General features: G+C 54.6%; 3 protein-coding genes across 3 annotated transcripts, besides 2 other annotated features; all 3 read left to right on the top strand.

Annotated features, from left to right (window-relative positions):
- Window positions 1–866: 866 nt before the first annotated feature.
- PVX_087035 (organelle processing peptidase, putative) lies at window positions 867–2,270 on the top strand (the record flags this gene model as incomplete). The annotated part of the gene is made up of 1 exon (XM_001608301.1): window positions 867–2,270. The coding sequence occupies one exon, from the start codon at window positions 867–869 to the stop codon at window positions 2,268–2,270; it is 1,404 nt and encodes a 467-aa protein (XP_001608351.1).
- A 1,323-nt stretch (window positions 2,271–3,593) lies between these two features.
- On the top strand, window positions 3,594–7,499 carry PVX_087040 (hypothetical protein, conserved; the record flags this gene model as incomplete). Its single annotated transcript, XM_001608302.1, has 1 exon — window positions 3,594–7,499. One exon carries the CDS (start codon window positions 3,594–3,596, stop codon window positions 7,497–7,499), a length of 3,906 nt encoding a protein of 1,301 aa, XP_001608352.1.
- Window positions 6,175–6,257: a microsatellite.
- A 682-nt stretch (window positions 7,500–8,181) lies between the features above and the next one.
- Window positions 8,182–8,211: a microsatellite.
- A 4,079-nt stretch (window positions 8,212–12,290) lies between these two features.
- On the top strand, window positions 12,291–14,522 carry PVX_087045 (SGS domain containing protein; the record flags this gene model as incomplete). The annotated part of the gene is made up of 9 exons (XM_001608303.1): window positions 12,291–12,431; window positions 12,634–12,736; window positions 12,878–12,999; window positions 13,107–13,183; window positions 13,307–13,343; window positions 13,474–13,607; window positions 13,976–14,077; window positions 14,312–14,377; window positions 14,487–14,522. Exons 1-9 carry the CDS (start codon window positions 12,428–12,430, stop codon window positions 14,520–14,522), a joined length of 681 nt encoding a protein of 226 aa, XP_001608353.1. The 5' UTR covers window positions 12,291–12,427.
- Between the last annotated feature and the right edge of the window lie 150 nt (window positions 14,523–14,672).

Genomic DNA, 14,672 nt, shown 5'->3' with positions numbered 1-14,672 from the left:
ACTCCATCACGTCGCGGTCAGTATCGCACATCCAGCAGCTTCCCCCACCTCTTTGCGCAATTGCGCACATACAGCAGCTTCCCCCCTTCCAAAGGTCCCTTTCTTTCCTCCCCGTTGTTCCTTGTTGTCCCTTGCTGTGCTATGGAGCAGCTCGTTTTCCCCTTCACGCCGGATCGACCTGTCCCCGTTCGGGGCACCACACCTACTGGTGCTGCCCACTTGGGGAATTTTTTATTCCCTTTCACAAGGTTGTTTTTTTTGGGGGGCTCGGTTGATTTTTTTTTTTTTTTCACTTGATTGCTTCTTTTTTTTTTCCACTTGATTGCTTCTTTTTTTTTTCCACTCGGCTGCTCCTTTTTTTTTCCACTCGGCTGCTTTTTTTTTTTTTTTTTGCGATGCGCACGCGGCGAGGAAATGAGCCAACCGCGTCAGCCCAAGTTGGGAACGAAACTGAAATGAAAGCACTTCGAGTGAGCGCCACCCCTGAGCGAGTTTGCCAAGCAGGTCCGTCCGTTGGAACCTTTTTCCCAACACATCGCTCTTCACAATTGCGTATCCCCCTTTGTTTGTACCATTTGACGCGCGAAAGATATTTTCATTTTACCTCTTTAAGAAGGCCCCTCATTAGGCTGTTCCCCTTTTGGTGTTCCCTCAGCCCATGGTGCCTCTTGCGCAACGCTCCGCACACAGGGGGAAAGCAGCCTCGCCGCGATTCTCACTGAAGGGGTAAAGCGGTGAAGCGGAAGAGCGCAGCGGTGTGGCGGCATCGTAGCAGCGACGTGGCAGAAACGTCTTAGCAACGCCGCAACAGCGACGCAGCAACGCGCCAGGCTGCCGCGTCAGCTTCCGCTTCCGCTACCACCACCATGCTGGGGCGCGCGCTGCGGAGGTACGGCTCGCTGAAGGGCCTGCCCCAGGAAGTGCTGAACCAGCCTGGCACGCGCGTGAGCGAGCTGCCCAACAAGCTGAAGATCGCCACGGTGAAAAGCTCGTGCGAAGTGCCCACCATAGGAATCTGGGTGAGCAGTGGCAGCAAATATGAAAGCAAACAGAACAATGGAGTAGCTCACTTCCTAGAGCACATGATATTTAAAGGGACCAAAAAGAGAAGCCGCATCCAGCTAGAGAAAGAAATAGAAAACATGGGAGCGCACCTTAACGCATATACAGCAAGAGAACAGACGAGCTACTACTGTCGCTGCTTCAAAGGAGATGTAAAGTGGTGCATAGAACTCCTAAGTGACATCCTATCTAACAGTATCTTCGATGAAGATCTAATCGAAATGGAAAAGCATGTGATTCTTAGAGAAATGGAAGAAGTGGAGAAGTCAAAAGATGAGGTCATTTTTGACAAGCTCCATATGACCGCATTTCGGGATCATGCTCTAGGATACACAATTTTAGGACCCATAGAAAATATAAAGAATATGAACAGACAGAGCATCATTAATTACATCCACACGAATTACACCTCCGATAGGATGGTCCTCTGTGCCGTGGGGGACGTGGAGCACGAGGAGATTGTCAAGCTGGCTGAGCAGCACTTCAGCCATTTGAAGCCGCAGTCTTCCCACACCACGTCTGCATCTAACTTAGATGCTGTAAAGCCCTATTTTTGTGGTTCCGAAATTATCGTAAGAGATGACGATTCGGGACCTAGTGCACACGTAGCTGTGGCGTTCGAAGGAGTGGATTGGAAGTCCCCCGATTCGATCACCTTCATGCTTATGCAGTGCATCATCGGGACTTATAAAAAAAGCGAAGAGGGAATCCTCCCAGGAAAACTCTCCGCAAACAGAACCGTTAACAACATCTGCAATAAAATGACCGTCGGATGTGCAGACTACTTTTCTGCTTTCAACACTTGTTATAACAACACGGGCCTGTTTGGATTCTACGTCCAGTGTGACGAGCTAGCTGTGGAGCACGCCCTAGGCGAACTCATGTTTGGAGTTACTTCCCTCAGTTACAGCATCACAGATGAAGAAGTGGAGCTAGCCAAAATACAACTGAAGACCCAACTCATTAATATGTTCGAATCATCGTCCACCCTGGCGGAAGAAGTCTCCAGGCAGATTCTAGTGTACGGACGGAACATCCCTCTGGCGGAGTTCCTCCTTAGGCTGGACAAAATAGACACCGAGGAAGTGAAGCGGGTCGCGTGGAAGTACCTGCACGACCGCGAGATCGCCGTGGCCGCCATGGGCGCGCTGCACGGCATGCCGCAGTACTACGACCTCCGCCAGAAGACCTTCTGGTTGAGGTATTGAAGTGGTGGAGGTACTGAAGCGGTGGAGGTACTGAAGCGGTGGAGGTACTGAAGCGGTGGAGGTATTAGCGCGGCGGAGGCGAGCCCACCTACGTTTATGTGAAGCATCTACGTTTACGTGATGCATCCACGTTTATGTGAGCCCACCTACGTTTATGTAAATCCATGTGTGCTTGCTCGAACCCGCGTGCACCTCTCCCTCCCGATCGGCAACGCTGAGTGGAACTAACGAGAGGTACCCATCGCGCTGCTCAATGGGGTCACCCCCCTTTTGATGCCCCTTCGTGCCACCCAGCAGGAGGTGGCCACCCCTCTCCCACTTAACGCACCTCCCAAATGGGTAACTGCAAAACGGGGAAAGGCAATCGGTTCGACGCTGCTCTGTTGCCCACCCTGCAACAGACTCCATTCCCCCCCTCTTCACAACTTATCCAGCTAGTCGACTAGCCATACGAACGCTTCTTCCCAATTAACCTTCTGCTTAGGGGAAAATGCCTAGCGGGCGGGTCTCCCTACTCTCATGCCATGATGGGAAGCTCCTTCCAGTTGGCCATACGACACGTGTGTGCCTCCCCCGAATGGTGGGAATTCATGGGCGGTTAAAAGGGAAATGAAATGGCGCCATGAGCGAAGGGTGCCTTCTCAACTGGCACACAAAACGGAAAAAATAAAATAAAAAAAATTAAAATAAAATATTAAAAAAAAAAATAACCCATCGGGGAATCCCCACGCGTTCCGCGCAAGCACAGGTGCGCTCGCAAAAATAAATTAAAATTTAAAAAAAAAAAAAAAAACGCAACAAGGTTAGAGGGCTACACAATCTCTTAACCCCCTTTCGCGGTCCCCTTTTTCACTTTCGCGACGGAGGCGGAGGGAACAGTCCCCCCCCGCTGCCAGGACAATTTACACGCACAGGGCGCACCCCTCAGCGTGTGTACACGTAGGCAGGTGAGCATACTTGCGCGGGGAGACGCCCCGAGGGGGAGCACCAGTGAAGCGGTAGTTCAGCGGCAGGGGAGCGGCAGTTAAGCGGCACCCAATCGGACAAACCAAACGGGGGAAAAAGAAGAGCGCAAAAGAAAGGGAGAAAAAAAAAAATAAATAAAATAAAATAAAATAATAAAATAATAAAGTGTTAAAGGGAAGCCCCAAGTCGAGGACAGAACTCAGCCCAAGTGATGGTCGCACGGGGGAGTGCCCACTGGGAGAAGCGAACCAACCACACGCTGCAGGATACACACTGCAGGCTACACGCTACACGCTGCAAGTTGGAGGCTGTCCCAACAGCTTCCCCCGCGGAGCAAGCTAAACCCGGTTCGTGAAGATGAGCCCCAGTGGCAGCGGCGGTAACGCGGCAAGTTACGCCGGTCACCCGGGCCACCTGAGCCAGGCCGGCCTGGAGGCCACCCACACCCACGTGTACAGGGAGGCGCTCCCCGGAAGGGCCGCCCTCGGCACGGAGGCGGACCTGAGCAGAGCGGATGTGAGTAGGGCGGATGCGATCCGGGCCGACTTCAACAGGGCCGACTTCAACAGGGCCGACTTCAACAGGGCCGACGTCAACAGGGCCGACTTCAACAGAGCCGATGTGAGCCGCGCCAACTTCAACAGAGCTGACGGGGGCCGCCCCCCCGATGTGTGCCGGCCGCCCGCGGAGGCGCCCCACAAAAAGGAGAAGGAGGAGCCGTTCAAGAGCATCACCCACTTCGCCAAGTACCTCTTTTTCATCGCCAAAAAAATCGCCCACGAAGATGTGCCCAGGTCCGGAGGAACCACCACCCACCAAAACGCAAATGAGGAATTGAAGAAGGCACTCGTCAAGCACCTCATCTACAAGCTCAACACGATCTTATCCTCTCTCATCAACTTTAACATCCTCCAGTACAGTGAGAGTGTTAATGTAAAGCAGGAGGTAGAGTACCTCTGTCTGAAGAACAGCAACGTCACGCTCAACAGAATAAGGTTAATGCTCAGCAAGTTAGAAAGCAGTGGGACAAACTACAGGTACGTCCTGTATATCCTGTTGAAGCTACATAGCTTCGATGAGCAGACTGCTGCTCCCCCCCGGGGGGTAGACCAATCCGCGGCTGCCAATCACGCACGTAGTGGGAACCCCCCTCAGGGGACCTTAGAACCTGAGAGACGCGCAACTGGCTCGGCCGCCGAACCAGACAGTCAGAGGTATGCCCCCAGCAGGGGGACTCCACACGTGGGCGTGAGCCAAAGGAAGGAGGACCCCCACAAGGGGGATCCAGGGTCCCAGTTGGTGGGCCCCAAGTTGGTGGACCCCAGCGGGGGGCGGCCCCACCAGGGTGCGCAGACGGGGCACTCACAGGCCACGCAGTCTAGGGAGACACACTCACAGACAGCACACGATGGGAACACCCACTCGCAGATAACACACGAGGGGAAGAGGTACTTCCAGCCCCCCCCAGAGGGGCGGCCCTTCAATCAGCGGGCGCAAGATGGGGGCGAGTTCAGGCTCTCCGTCCAGGGACATCCCCCCCGTAGCGACCTCCGCAGTGACCCCCGTAGTGATTGCCGCGTTGACCCCCTGTGCGAGAGAAACTTCATCAACAAGAGCCTCTACGCAACGATCATCCTGAACAGCAAATTTAACAACCTAGACGTGGAGGAGAGCCTGCTGATGAAGGACCTGATCTACCCCCTGCAAGGAATGAGTGGGCAGTACATTCGGTATGACCCTGCGGACCGCTGCTTCTACGTGAGCAACAGGAAGGTCAGCATCGGCATGCACCACCTGGTTAACAGCATCAGCAGTGTGGGGTTACTCTTCAGAAGGATAAAGAAGATCGTTGGGATTTCCTCTTCAGAGGGGGGAGATACCGCAGGGGAGGCAGACGATTGGGGGGATCTCTCCGATGGGGGGGCTCTCTCCGATGAAGGGTATCTCTCCAATGGGGGGTACCTCTCCGATGGGGGAGAGAAAGAGGAGCACCCCGGGGAGCGACGCCACGCGAGACAGTCCCACAGGAGAGGCAGTCTAGTCATCGACGCGCTCCACCAGATAGTACGCGAGTACATAAATGAATATTACAAGTTACTCTCCCACCTCGAGAGTGACATCAACGAACACATCCACAAGAATACGCTTTACATTGGGGTTAAGAGGCTCCACCTGCGTCTGCAGGAATCGTATAAAGTCATGCGGGTCTTGATGAACGTGGTGGATGAGTCCCGCAGAAGCACCGGTTGCAAGTTCCTCTCCTTCTTATACGCAAAATGCCAAACGTATGACTACGACGAGCAAAAGGTCTACAGGGCCATCCTGCAGAGGTGCCTAAAGCCGGTGAACGCCATCCTGAAGCAGTGGGTGGACAAGGGGACGCTCAAGGATAAGTACAACGAGACGTTCATCTGCTCCAATAAGAATGTCCCTTCGGAGAAGATTTGGTGCTACAAGTTCTGCCTGAACAGCAGCAACATTCCCCTGTTTCTGAGCGTCAGCACGGCGAAGCGGATCCTCCTGACGGGCAAGAGCGTCCACCTGCTGAACAGCTTTGGGGGGGGAGCGGTAGGTGGGGCGGCGGAAAGAGGAGGAGCGGCAGGGGGAGAAGCAACTAGCCAGCTTTCCCACAATGTACCGCTTAACGCGCCGCTCAATGCACCCCTAAACGCGCCGCTTACCGAAGTGGACGTGTTCTCCGTGGGGGACGTGGGCACCTACGTGGAAAGCATCGAGGGGTACGTTAAGAAGCTGTGCGTGCGGAAGAACAAGCGGCTGATCTCCATGCTGGTGAACAGGTACGGGCTGTATGAGCACTTCAAGGCCTTCCGCCACTTCCTCCTCCTGGTGGACGGAGATCTCTTCGAGACAATTTTCGATAATATGAAAGCGGACCTATACATGGATGCAGAGGAGCTCAAGAGACATTACCTAAATAGCAAGCTGGACCTTTGCATCAAGTCCTCTTCTGTGTTTACCTCCAACCAGAGCATCATTAACAAGTTAGTTCTGGACCGGTTCCAAGTGAAGAGAGGAGACATCGGGTGGGATGTCCTGGTATTCGATTTTATGGTGGAGAGACCACTAGACATCATCTTCACGCAAAGGGTGAAGACCATTTATAAGTCGATCAACGTTTTGCTAATAAAGTTAAAGAAAATACATTACGAATTGGCAAATATATGGTACCTCTTCACTCACTTATTTAAAATTATGAATGTCGTTTGCTATAACCATGTCTTCATCTACTGCAATATCATGAGGAATGAGATGTTTCACTTCATACAGAATTTACTCTCCTATTTTTACTACGATGTGATTGATATGAACTGGAGGGAGTTTAAGGGAGTTTTGTTTAATTGCCACAATTTGGACCGACTGATTCATGAGCACTACCAGTATATAACTCAGATTCAGTTTGACCTCTTCCTGGGGAGCTCCCTCGACGGGGGGGGGGCTCCCACCGTCCCCCCTTCGTCCGCATCGGCATCTGCGCCCGTATCTGCGCCCGCGTCCGCATCTGTGTCCTCCTCCACCCACTCAGATGGAGGGGAGTCCACCTCGGATGGCTATCTGGACGGCCACTTGGACATCCATTTGAACAACTCGCTGGGGTCCCCGCCCCCCGGAGGCGCAGCCGACTTTGTCTATGCCCCCTCACATGTGGGGGAGCCAACTGGAAAATCCGCTTCCTTTCCCCACCCGCAGAGCCAAAACGGGGAGGGGCCTCACTACACCCCAGATGCACTTCCCCACCAGACGGGTTCTACCAACAGTAGAACCACCCATAATGTAGACAGCGAAACGAATCTGTGCATGTACCGCATACTAGACATTATTACCCGCTTTATTAACCTCACCAGTGCACTCATCTCCTCCGTCTGCGAAGGGTACGCAGAAATTAAGCAGCTTACAGATGCGAAGAAGGAAGAGAGAAACGCTATCGACAGCGATGTTGATTACGTTAACAGTTTTATAAATAACAAGATCATTGGGGAGAAGACCATTCGGGACCTTAAGATCCTCCTCAAGTACTACCGCAATTATCTGTACAAATTCATTTGCCTCCTCCTCAGCGACAGCAAGTCCCCCTGCCCTCGCCCCCGCAACTCCAAAAGGGACAAACTTAACTCCCACCGCCTCCTCGCCGCCCGCCTCGACTTCAACCTCTATTACGTCAACATCTCCAAGCTCATGGACGCCGCCCCCCCCCAGCTGAACATCTCCGGCCAGATTAGGCTCATCAACCGGGGGGGCGGCTAAGCGGCTAAGCGGTTAAGCGGCAAACTGTTTAGCGGCAAACTGTTTAGCGGCAAACTGTTTAGCGGCAAACCGCTTAGCCGCTAACCACGCTGAACAGTTACTACGTTGGGAAGCAAACTTGCAAGAGGGGCACGGGGCACGGGGCACGGGCACGGCGCACATATGAGGGGGTTCCGCTAACCTCGCGCTAACCCCGCCAACGGCGATGCGAAGAACTCCCCCCTAGGCTCCCTCCCCCCACACTGAGCAGCGAAAGCAGCTTGGCCTCCTCCGCCACGTCCAGGGGGTAGCCCTCCGCATTCTTGCGCACCCGGGGGGGGGGAGCAGCGCTATAGGCAGCACCGGCATAGGCAGAGGCGGAAGCCGCCCCGACGGAAGCCCCAAAAGAGGCAGCACCGGCATAGGCAGAGGTGGAAGCCGCCCGAGTAGAGGCCGCTCCGCCCGCTGCCCCCCCCTTGCCAAACGCGGAAACATTAAAGCTGTTATAGTCGTAGTGGTAGAGCACGTCGGCCCCCCCCTTCGCGGGCTCACTCGTCTGAGCGCACGTGTACCTCGGGAGGCACAGCGGAGAAAGCACGTTGTGTTGAAAGAGAAGGGAGAGCAGCGAGTGTCCCTTAAAGTACATTCGTATAAACTTTCCGTGCGTTCGAATGAGCCCAATCTCGTGCAAAGATAAAATGATTTGCTTTTTCATCCCCCGTTTGGCAACCAACGTGAAGGGGTAGAGCAGCAGCTGTCTGTTCTTTACATCCAGCACTGCCCTTAATATAACCGAGCTGCAAGAGTACACCTGGAAGGTGTAAAATGCCAGCAACAAACCGGAGAGCAGGTAGCCATACAGACTTGCAATTTGGTCAAACTCAATCAAACAGATGCACACCGATGAGAGGAGCACTCCTCCGAGGAGGTGCTTTTGAAACCGCTTCTTCATTTTCTCCTCTTCACATTTTTCTACGTCTAGGAGAATCACTTTGGAGTTGTCTCTCCTTTGGTTATATGCTCTGATTTCTGGTAAACTGCCATGCTGCTCCTTCTTGTGTACATACAGCACGTGGATCTCTCTTCGGGGGGTTGCCTGGGGGGTCAGGTGATTACAAGTGCATCTTGCACAGCGCATGCGTAGTGGAGCGGCCCACCGCTTCGTCCCTGTGAGGTTTGTTAGCCGGTTCATTCTCGTTTGGTGGGTGTGTGCAGTTTGAGGGGGGTGATCCATTCAAGTTTCGATTAGCGGCAAAGCGGCACGTGAGTGCCCTCGCGATGAGCTAATGATCCATTTGGGTTCCTCTTCTTAGAGATGCTCATCCGGTTGGGTTCCTCTGCTCAGCAGTAATGGTCAATTTTTTTTTTTTTTCCCTCATCCTTTACCGGGGGGCAGGCCGCAAGCGGTAAAACGACTCCACCGCTAACCTAACCTGCGGGCGAGGACGAACGTGCAGAGGACCAGCAGAGCCGACGTGAGCGCCGACACGCACAGCACCTGCAAGTAGCTGTCGGCCCCGCGCGGCACCGAGTGAACGTAAACCACGTCGACGTAGTAATCCACCCCCCCCTCGGGGGGATGCCCTCTGGGGGGGGGCCACCTCAACATCTCCACTTCATTCGCAGCGGCCACGTGCTGCCAGGGGGGGTCCCCCACAAGCACCTCGTCGTAAATGACCCTTTTGTTGGGGACCTTCTCGGAGTTTATTTCCCTTGCGAGGGAGTACCCGAATTGGAAGTGGGGGTGAGCGGCGAGTGTCTCGGGGGGGGCCTCTCTCCTGCCGCGTTCATCCCTTCTGCCGCGTTCATCCCTTCTGCAGCTTTCCTCTCTCCTGCCGCGTTCATCCCTTCTGCCGCTTTCCTCTCTCCTGTCGCTTTCCTCTCTCCTGCCGCTTTCCCTTTCGCCCCCCAGCCAGCGGGGGGAGAGCACCTGCACGAAGGACACCTCCCCCAGGAAGAGGAAAAAGTCCCTCGTGTGAGCACTTAGCACGTCCCCCCCCCCGTTGATGTAAACGTGCGTAGCATCTGCGTAAAGAGTGGCATTGCGTCGGTGGTGATGTGCAGCGGGGCTCTCCTCATGCCGATGAGTAGTGGTACTCTCCTTCTCATTCCGGTGTGTAGTGGTACTCTCCTTCTCATGCCGATGTGCAGCGGGACTGTCCTCCCCATCGCCCTCACATTTTAGGAACACCTTCGCGTTGGACAGCACCACAGCGTCGTAGTCTGTGCAGGCGTCATCCCCGTAGGTGGGGGCGGAGGACTCTCCCCCCGAGGGGGGAACTCCCTTTGTTGCGGTGCTCCTCGTTAACTGCTTTCCCCGTTCGCAGGGGGCGACGTACCTGCTGCCAATCTGTACGTCGAAGGAGAAGGCGGCGCAGGGGAGGTGGGTCGCCCCTCCCGTTGTCTCTCCTTCTGTTGGCTCATCCCCAGTGGTGCCTTCCAACGTCCCTTCCTCCCCCCGCTCAGGCGAAAGCGCTCCCGCAGCTAACCCCCCCTGGGACAGGCTCACTCGATACTTCGTCACAGCGGGGGGGGACACCCCCTCGTAACTCTCCACGTCTGCAAAGGAGGCAGTCAGGTGGGGGCTCGCCAGCCTCTCCTTGTCCAGCACAACGCCGCTCGGGTGCAGGTCCAGCACGACGGCGCTGCAGTGCCGCAGGGGCGGTGCGACGTAAGCGGCCCCGTTGCAAGCGGCCTTACTGTAGGCGGCCCCACCGCATGCAACCCTTACGGTCACCCTGCAGGCGCGCTTCAGGCCCGCCCCCTCGAACCGCTTCCCCACGGAGACGTTCGCGACGGTCCTCCGTCCCGCCAGCCGGTTGGCCTCCTCCCAGTAAATGATGTAATCACTGGGGAAATAGAGGTGGTCCCGAAAGAGGGTGGGCATGTAGGCCACGCGGTCCTCTCCCCCGATGGAGTAACTTCGCCTCGTTTTTGCATAAGATGCACCGCCACCGACCAACCTGTCGACTCGCCCCATCTGCGCGAACACGTAGGAGAGAAGGAGCACTCCCCTGCTGAGTCCCTCCTTAAAGGTAACATTCTCGTAGCGCACCTCCTCCTTCAGCTTCCCCGAATGAGCATACATCTGCCTAGTCAAAAATGTATTTGTGAAAAAGGTCCCATCTTTAGCATCCTCGCAGTGGAACTTATCTAGAAGGAAGGCCACGTGATCGACGCAGCTGTTGCTCCTTGCATGCATGTCAAACGAGAGGGTGAAGACCTCTTTGGTGAGTCCCCCCCCACTGTGCAACGTCTGCATGTGAATGGGACCCCCTCCTGATGACCCCCCCTTCTGCATGTACACCTGGACCATGCTTTTAACCCTCAAGTTACGCACCACCCTGTGGTGAAAAAGGAAAGAAAGCAAAACAGCCACTCTCTTGTCTTTCATTCTGAGCCTCTCATGGTAGAGCTCCCTCAAGTGGTCCTCAAAGTGGGTCTCTAATAGGTCCCCTTTAGATAAATACACAAATGCCCAAATGCCTTCTTCACCCTCCTGTGATGGGTCTTCCTCCCTCCTCCCACTGTTGCTCTTCCCTTCACATTCAGCTGCTTCCCCCTCGTGTGGTTGTCCCTCCAGTTTGCTCTCATCATCCCAGTTGAGCAGGACGTAATTGTGGGAGAGGCAGTGCTTATTCACCTTAAGCACCTCCTCCCCTTGAGTGGATTCACCTGGGTGGTGGGGGTAGTAACACCCCCGGTAGATACTCTCAAGTGAATCGCTGCTTACATAAAGTGGGTTTCTGTGTTTCATTAACTGGGCGATGTGTCTCTCCTTTGTGGTGCTATTCCCAGAGTGGCTGGCGGCCCCCCCTCGGTGGCGATACACCTTGTAAAGGAAGTCCCTCATCACTTTTGCCTTTCGCTTCCTAGAGTCCCCTCTCCTCTCCTTAATAATTGCAGTCAGCCCGTTGAAATGCTCACTTGCTTCGTATACTCCTCCACTGCCTTGCTTATAAATGATGTAGAAGGGGGGCTGGTCCGCCCCCTCCTCGTACTCTCTGTGCGTGAAAAACCCCTCGCAGCGCAGCTTCGTCATCCTCGTGTGTGTCTTTTGCGAAGCGGCAGCGACGACGCGGCGGAGTCGTCTGCAAGTTGTTTCGCTGTGTGGAGTTGTGCCCACGTGCGCCTCGAAAGGGTAGCGATGAAACGGCAGTTTGGCTGCTCCGTTTGGCTGTTCCGCTTGGCCGCTCAGTTTTGCCGCTTAGTTTTGCGCACCGCTCCCACCAAAGGAGTGACGAAGGACTGCCAGATGAACCCCCAAGCCTCTTCACATTTGAGGTCGTTCCCCTTTCTCTGCTTGCGAGCCTCTTGGGAGGGGCGCGTCCAGCCAGGCACTGCTCCTCCCCCCGGTTGATGGTAAGGCGCCGCAAAATTGGTCTCCCACAAGGGGCTGGTCACCCTAAATCCATGTGCAGGGGGGGAGGGGTGTAGTGTAGATGGGCAGTCACACGGCATACTCATGTGCAAGTGCAAAAGGAAGTGCAAGCGCAAGTGGGAAGAACCCTACGATCGTGTGTCGACCACTACGATTGCGTGCCGACCCATGCGCGCATGTTTGTTCGGACATGCCTCCCCCGCTCACATTCGCTTTCGCTTTCCTCTCCGTTTTCCTTTTTTTTTTTTTTTTTTTTTTTCTCGCCCCGTTTGGAGCAGTGCCTTTTGCCACCCCCGCAGCGGAGCAGCGTTCCCTGTGGAGCGGCTAAACGTAAAAAAACGAACACGCATGTAAGCAGTTATGTAAGCAGTTACGTATGCACGTATGAACCTGTGCATGTGTTTTTTTTTTTTTTTTGTTTCCATCACGCACAGCGCTGCTACTCTCCAGCCGCACAACGAACAGGTGGCTTCCCCCTTTTTGCTTTCTTTGCACATGCGGAGGCACCCCTCCCGCTGCATCCAGTAGAAAAGAAACAAAACGTCCCACCGCCACGTCGCCAGGAGAAATGGGTTAATTGCTCTCCCTGTAGTATCAAACGGGGGCACCGCGTCTTACCTATGGGGGAGAAGAATGGCGGCGAGTTCATCTGCACTGCCACCTCGAGAGGGATCTATCTCACCGCTGCTACCCCCACCCGCACCGTCACCTCGAAAGGGTCTCCCTCACCGCTGCTACCAACGCGTAAACCCTCTCATCCCATTTGCCTCCCAGATAACGGCTCCCCCCCGGACGCGACCCCCCACGGGAGCATCCCGTACGATCATTTGGAGAAACTGAAGCAGACGAAGGTGCTCCTCAGTGAGAAGCTCATTAGGTAGTGCCTCTCCCTGACGAAGTGGTCTGAACTCTAAGGCTCCCCTTCATAGCGAGTCACTCCTCAGCGGGGTGCAGATGTGAAGTTTTTTTGGCGTGATGTACCACCGTTTCGTTTGCCTCTTCCCCCCCCCCCCTGCAGGTACGACTGGTCGCAGACGGCCGACCGCGTTTTCCTAACCCTCTACAAGAAGGGCCTCCGCGAAAGCGACTGCCTCCACTACGTTGAAGAGAGACGCCTCTCAGTTATGATTACGATGGAGGGTAAGTCGTTGCGCGGGGGTGGCAACACCCGATAGGCACATCGCCCGTAGTCGCTCTTCCCCATTGCTTCTTCCTCCCCCTAATCGCTTCTTCCCCACTGCGCACAGCGGACGAGATGTACCTCCTCGAAAAACGGCTCTTCTCAAAAATAATTCCCCACCGGACTGCCGTCTGTGTAACTCCAGTAAGTGGAGCTGTTCTCCTTTCGCCAAGTCCCTCCATGTGAGCACGCCGCAGGGCAGGTGGTGTGCGTGGCATCCCCTCAATGTATGCTCCATCAATCGACACTTCCCCCCCCCCCCCTAAGATGAAAGTGGAAGTCACACTGGAGAAGCTCCAACCGGGTAAGCAGGACCGCCCCAGGATGTACCCCCACACACAGACACTCTAAAGTGAATACCCGCACAAGTGAGTACTTCCCTACCATGTGGTGTTTCCTTTTTTTTTTTTTTTTTTTCTTTCCCCCCCCTGAAGGCGTTGAATGGCCCCAACTGGAAAAACTCGCGGAGTGCGAAGAGGACAAAGCGAACGGACTAGCCAAAGGGAGGGAAAACCTTCTGAACCCGTTCAGTGGAAAAAGCACCCACGAGTGGGACAAGCTAACAAAGGTTCGCACGAAAGGGAAGAAAAAATGAAGCGGTCAATCGGACGAGGCGAGAGGAGATGAGAAGTAACGGACACGTATCGTCTGTGAAGTTGCTCCCAGGGTGGAGTATGGGGAGGGGTTAACCCTGTGGAATGCCCCCTCCTTTCCCTCGTCCGATTACGCAACCGATTAGCGGAACGCCCCTACGAAGAGACACTCGTTTGGGGGTGTCTTCTCTCATTCACCGCTTCATTTACCGCTTCGTTTGCCGCTTCGTTTGCCGCTTCGTTTGCCGCTTCGTTTGCCGCTTCGTTTGCCGCTTCGTTTGCCGCTTCGTTTGCCGCTTCATTTACCGCTTCGCTTGCCGCTTCATTTTCCGCCCCCCCAAAGTCCATAAAGGAAGACGAAGAGGAGGGAAGCATCGACACCTTCTTCAGGAAAATTTACAACGAAGGCGACGACGACACGAAGAGAGCTATGATCAAGTCGTTTGTAGGTGTCTTCCGCTTCTGCGCCGTCCCTTGCAAAAATGCGCATCGCAAAGGGAAAAAAAAAAAAAAAAAAGATCCCCAACAGTGGAACTTTGCAAGCGCGTTTGATCTGCCCCTACGGGGGACTTGCACTCTGCCCGATAATTCTCCCATTTTTTTTACTTCATTTTGCTTTATTTATTTATTTATTAAGTTATTTATTTATTTATTTATTTATTTTTTTTTTTCCGTCCAGCAAACCTCCCGCGGAACGGTCCTCTCCACGAACTGGAAAGACGTCCAGCACAAGAACTACGAGCAGGTGGGGCGCTCACGGGGAGATGCGCTGATGAGGTGGAGCACTCATGAGGAGCACCCCTCCTGGTGTTTACCCCCCGCTTGCCCATCCCATCGTACCGCCAACCACGCAGGACAAGCCCCTCCCGGACGAGAAGGAAACTGTTTGAAGGAGGCGCCTTCGTTAGCGCCGTTTTGTGCTTGTGCAAAATGGAGGGGAAAGCCAATCAATGGAAAGGGCGCAGTGCGAAGCCTTTTCCAGTTGTCCCCCCTTTTACCTGACTCTGTTCAGGCAAGAATGTGATGACTTTGCTCAGGTG

This window comes from Plasmodium vivax, chromosome 7 (assembly GCF_000002415.2).
Source record: "Plasmodium vivax chromosome 7, whole genome shotgun sequence".
In the NCBI taxonomy this organism is placed as follows: Eukaryota; Apicomplexa; class Aconoidasida; order Haemosporida; family Plasmodiidae; genus Plasmodium; species Plasmodium vivax.
Note: the sequence above shows the minus strand (reverse complement) of the source record. Positions and strands in the feature narration are given on the sequence as shown.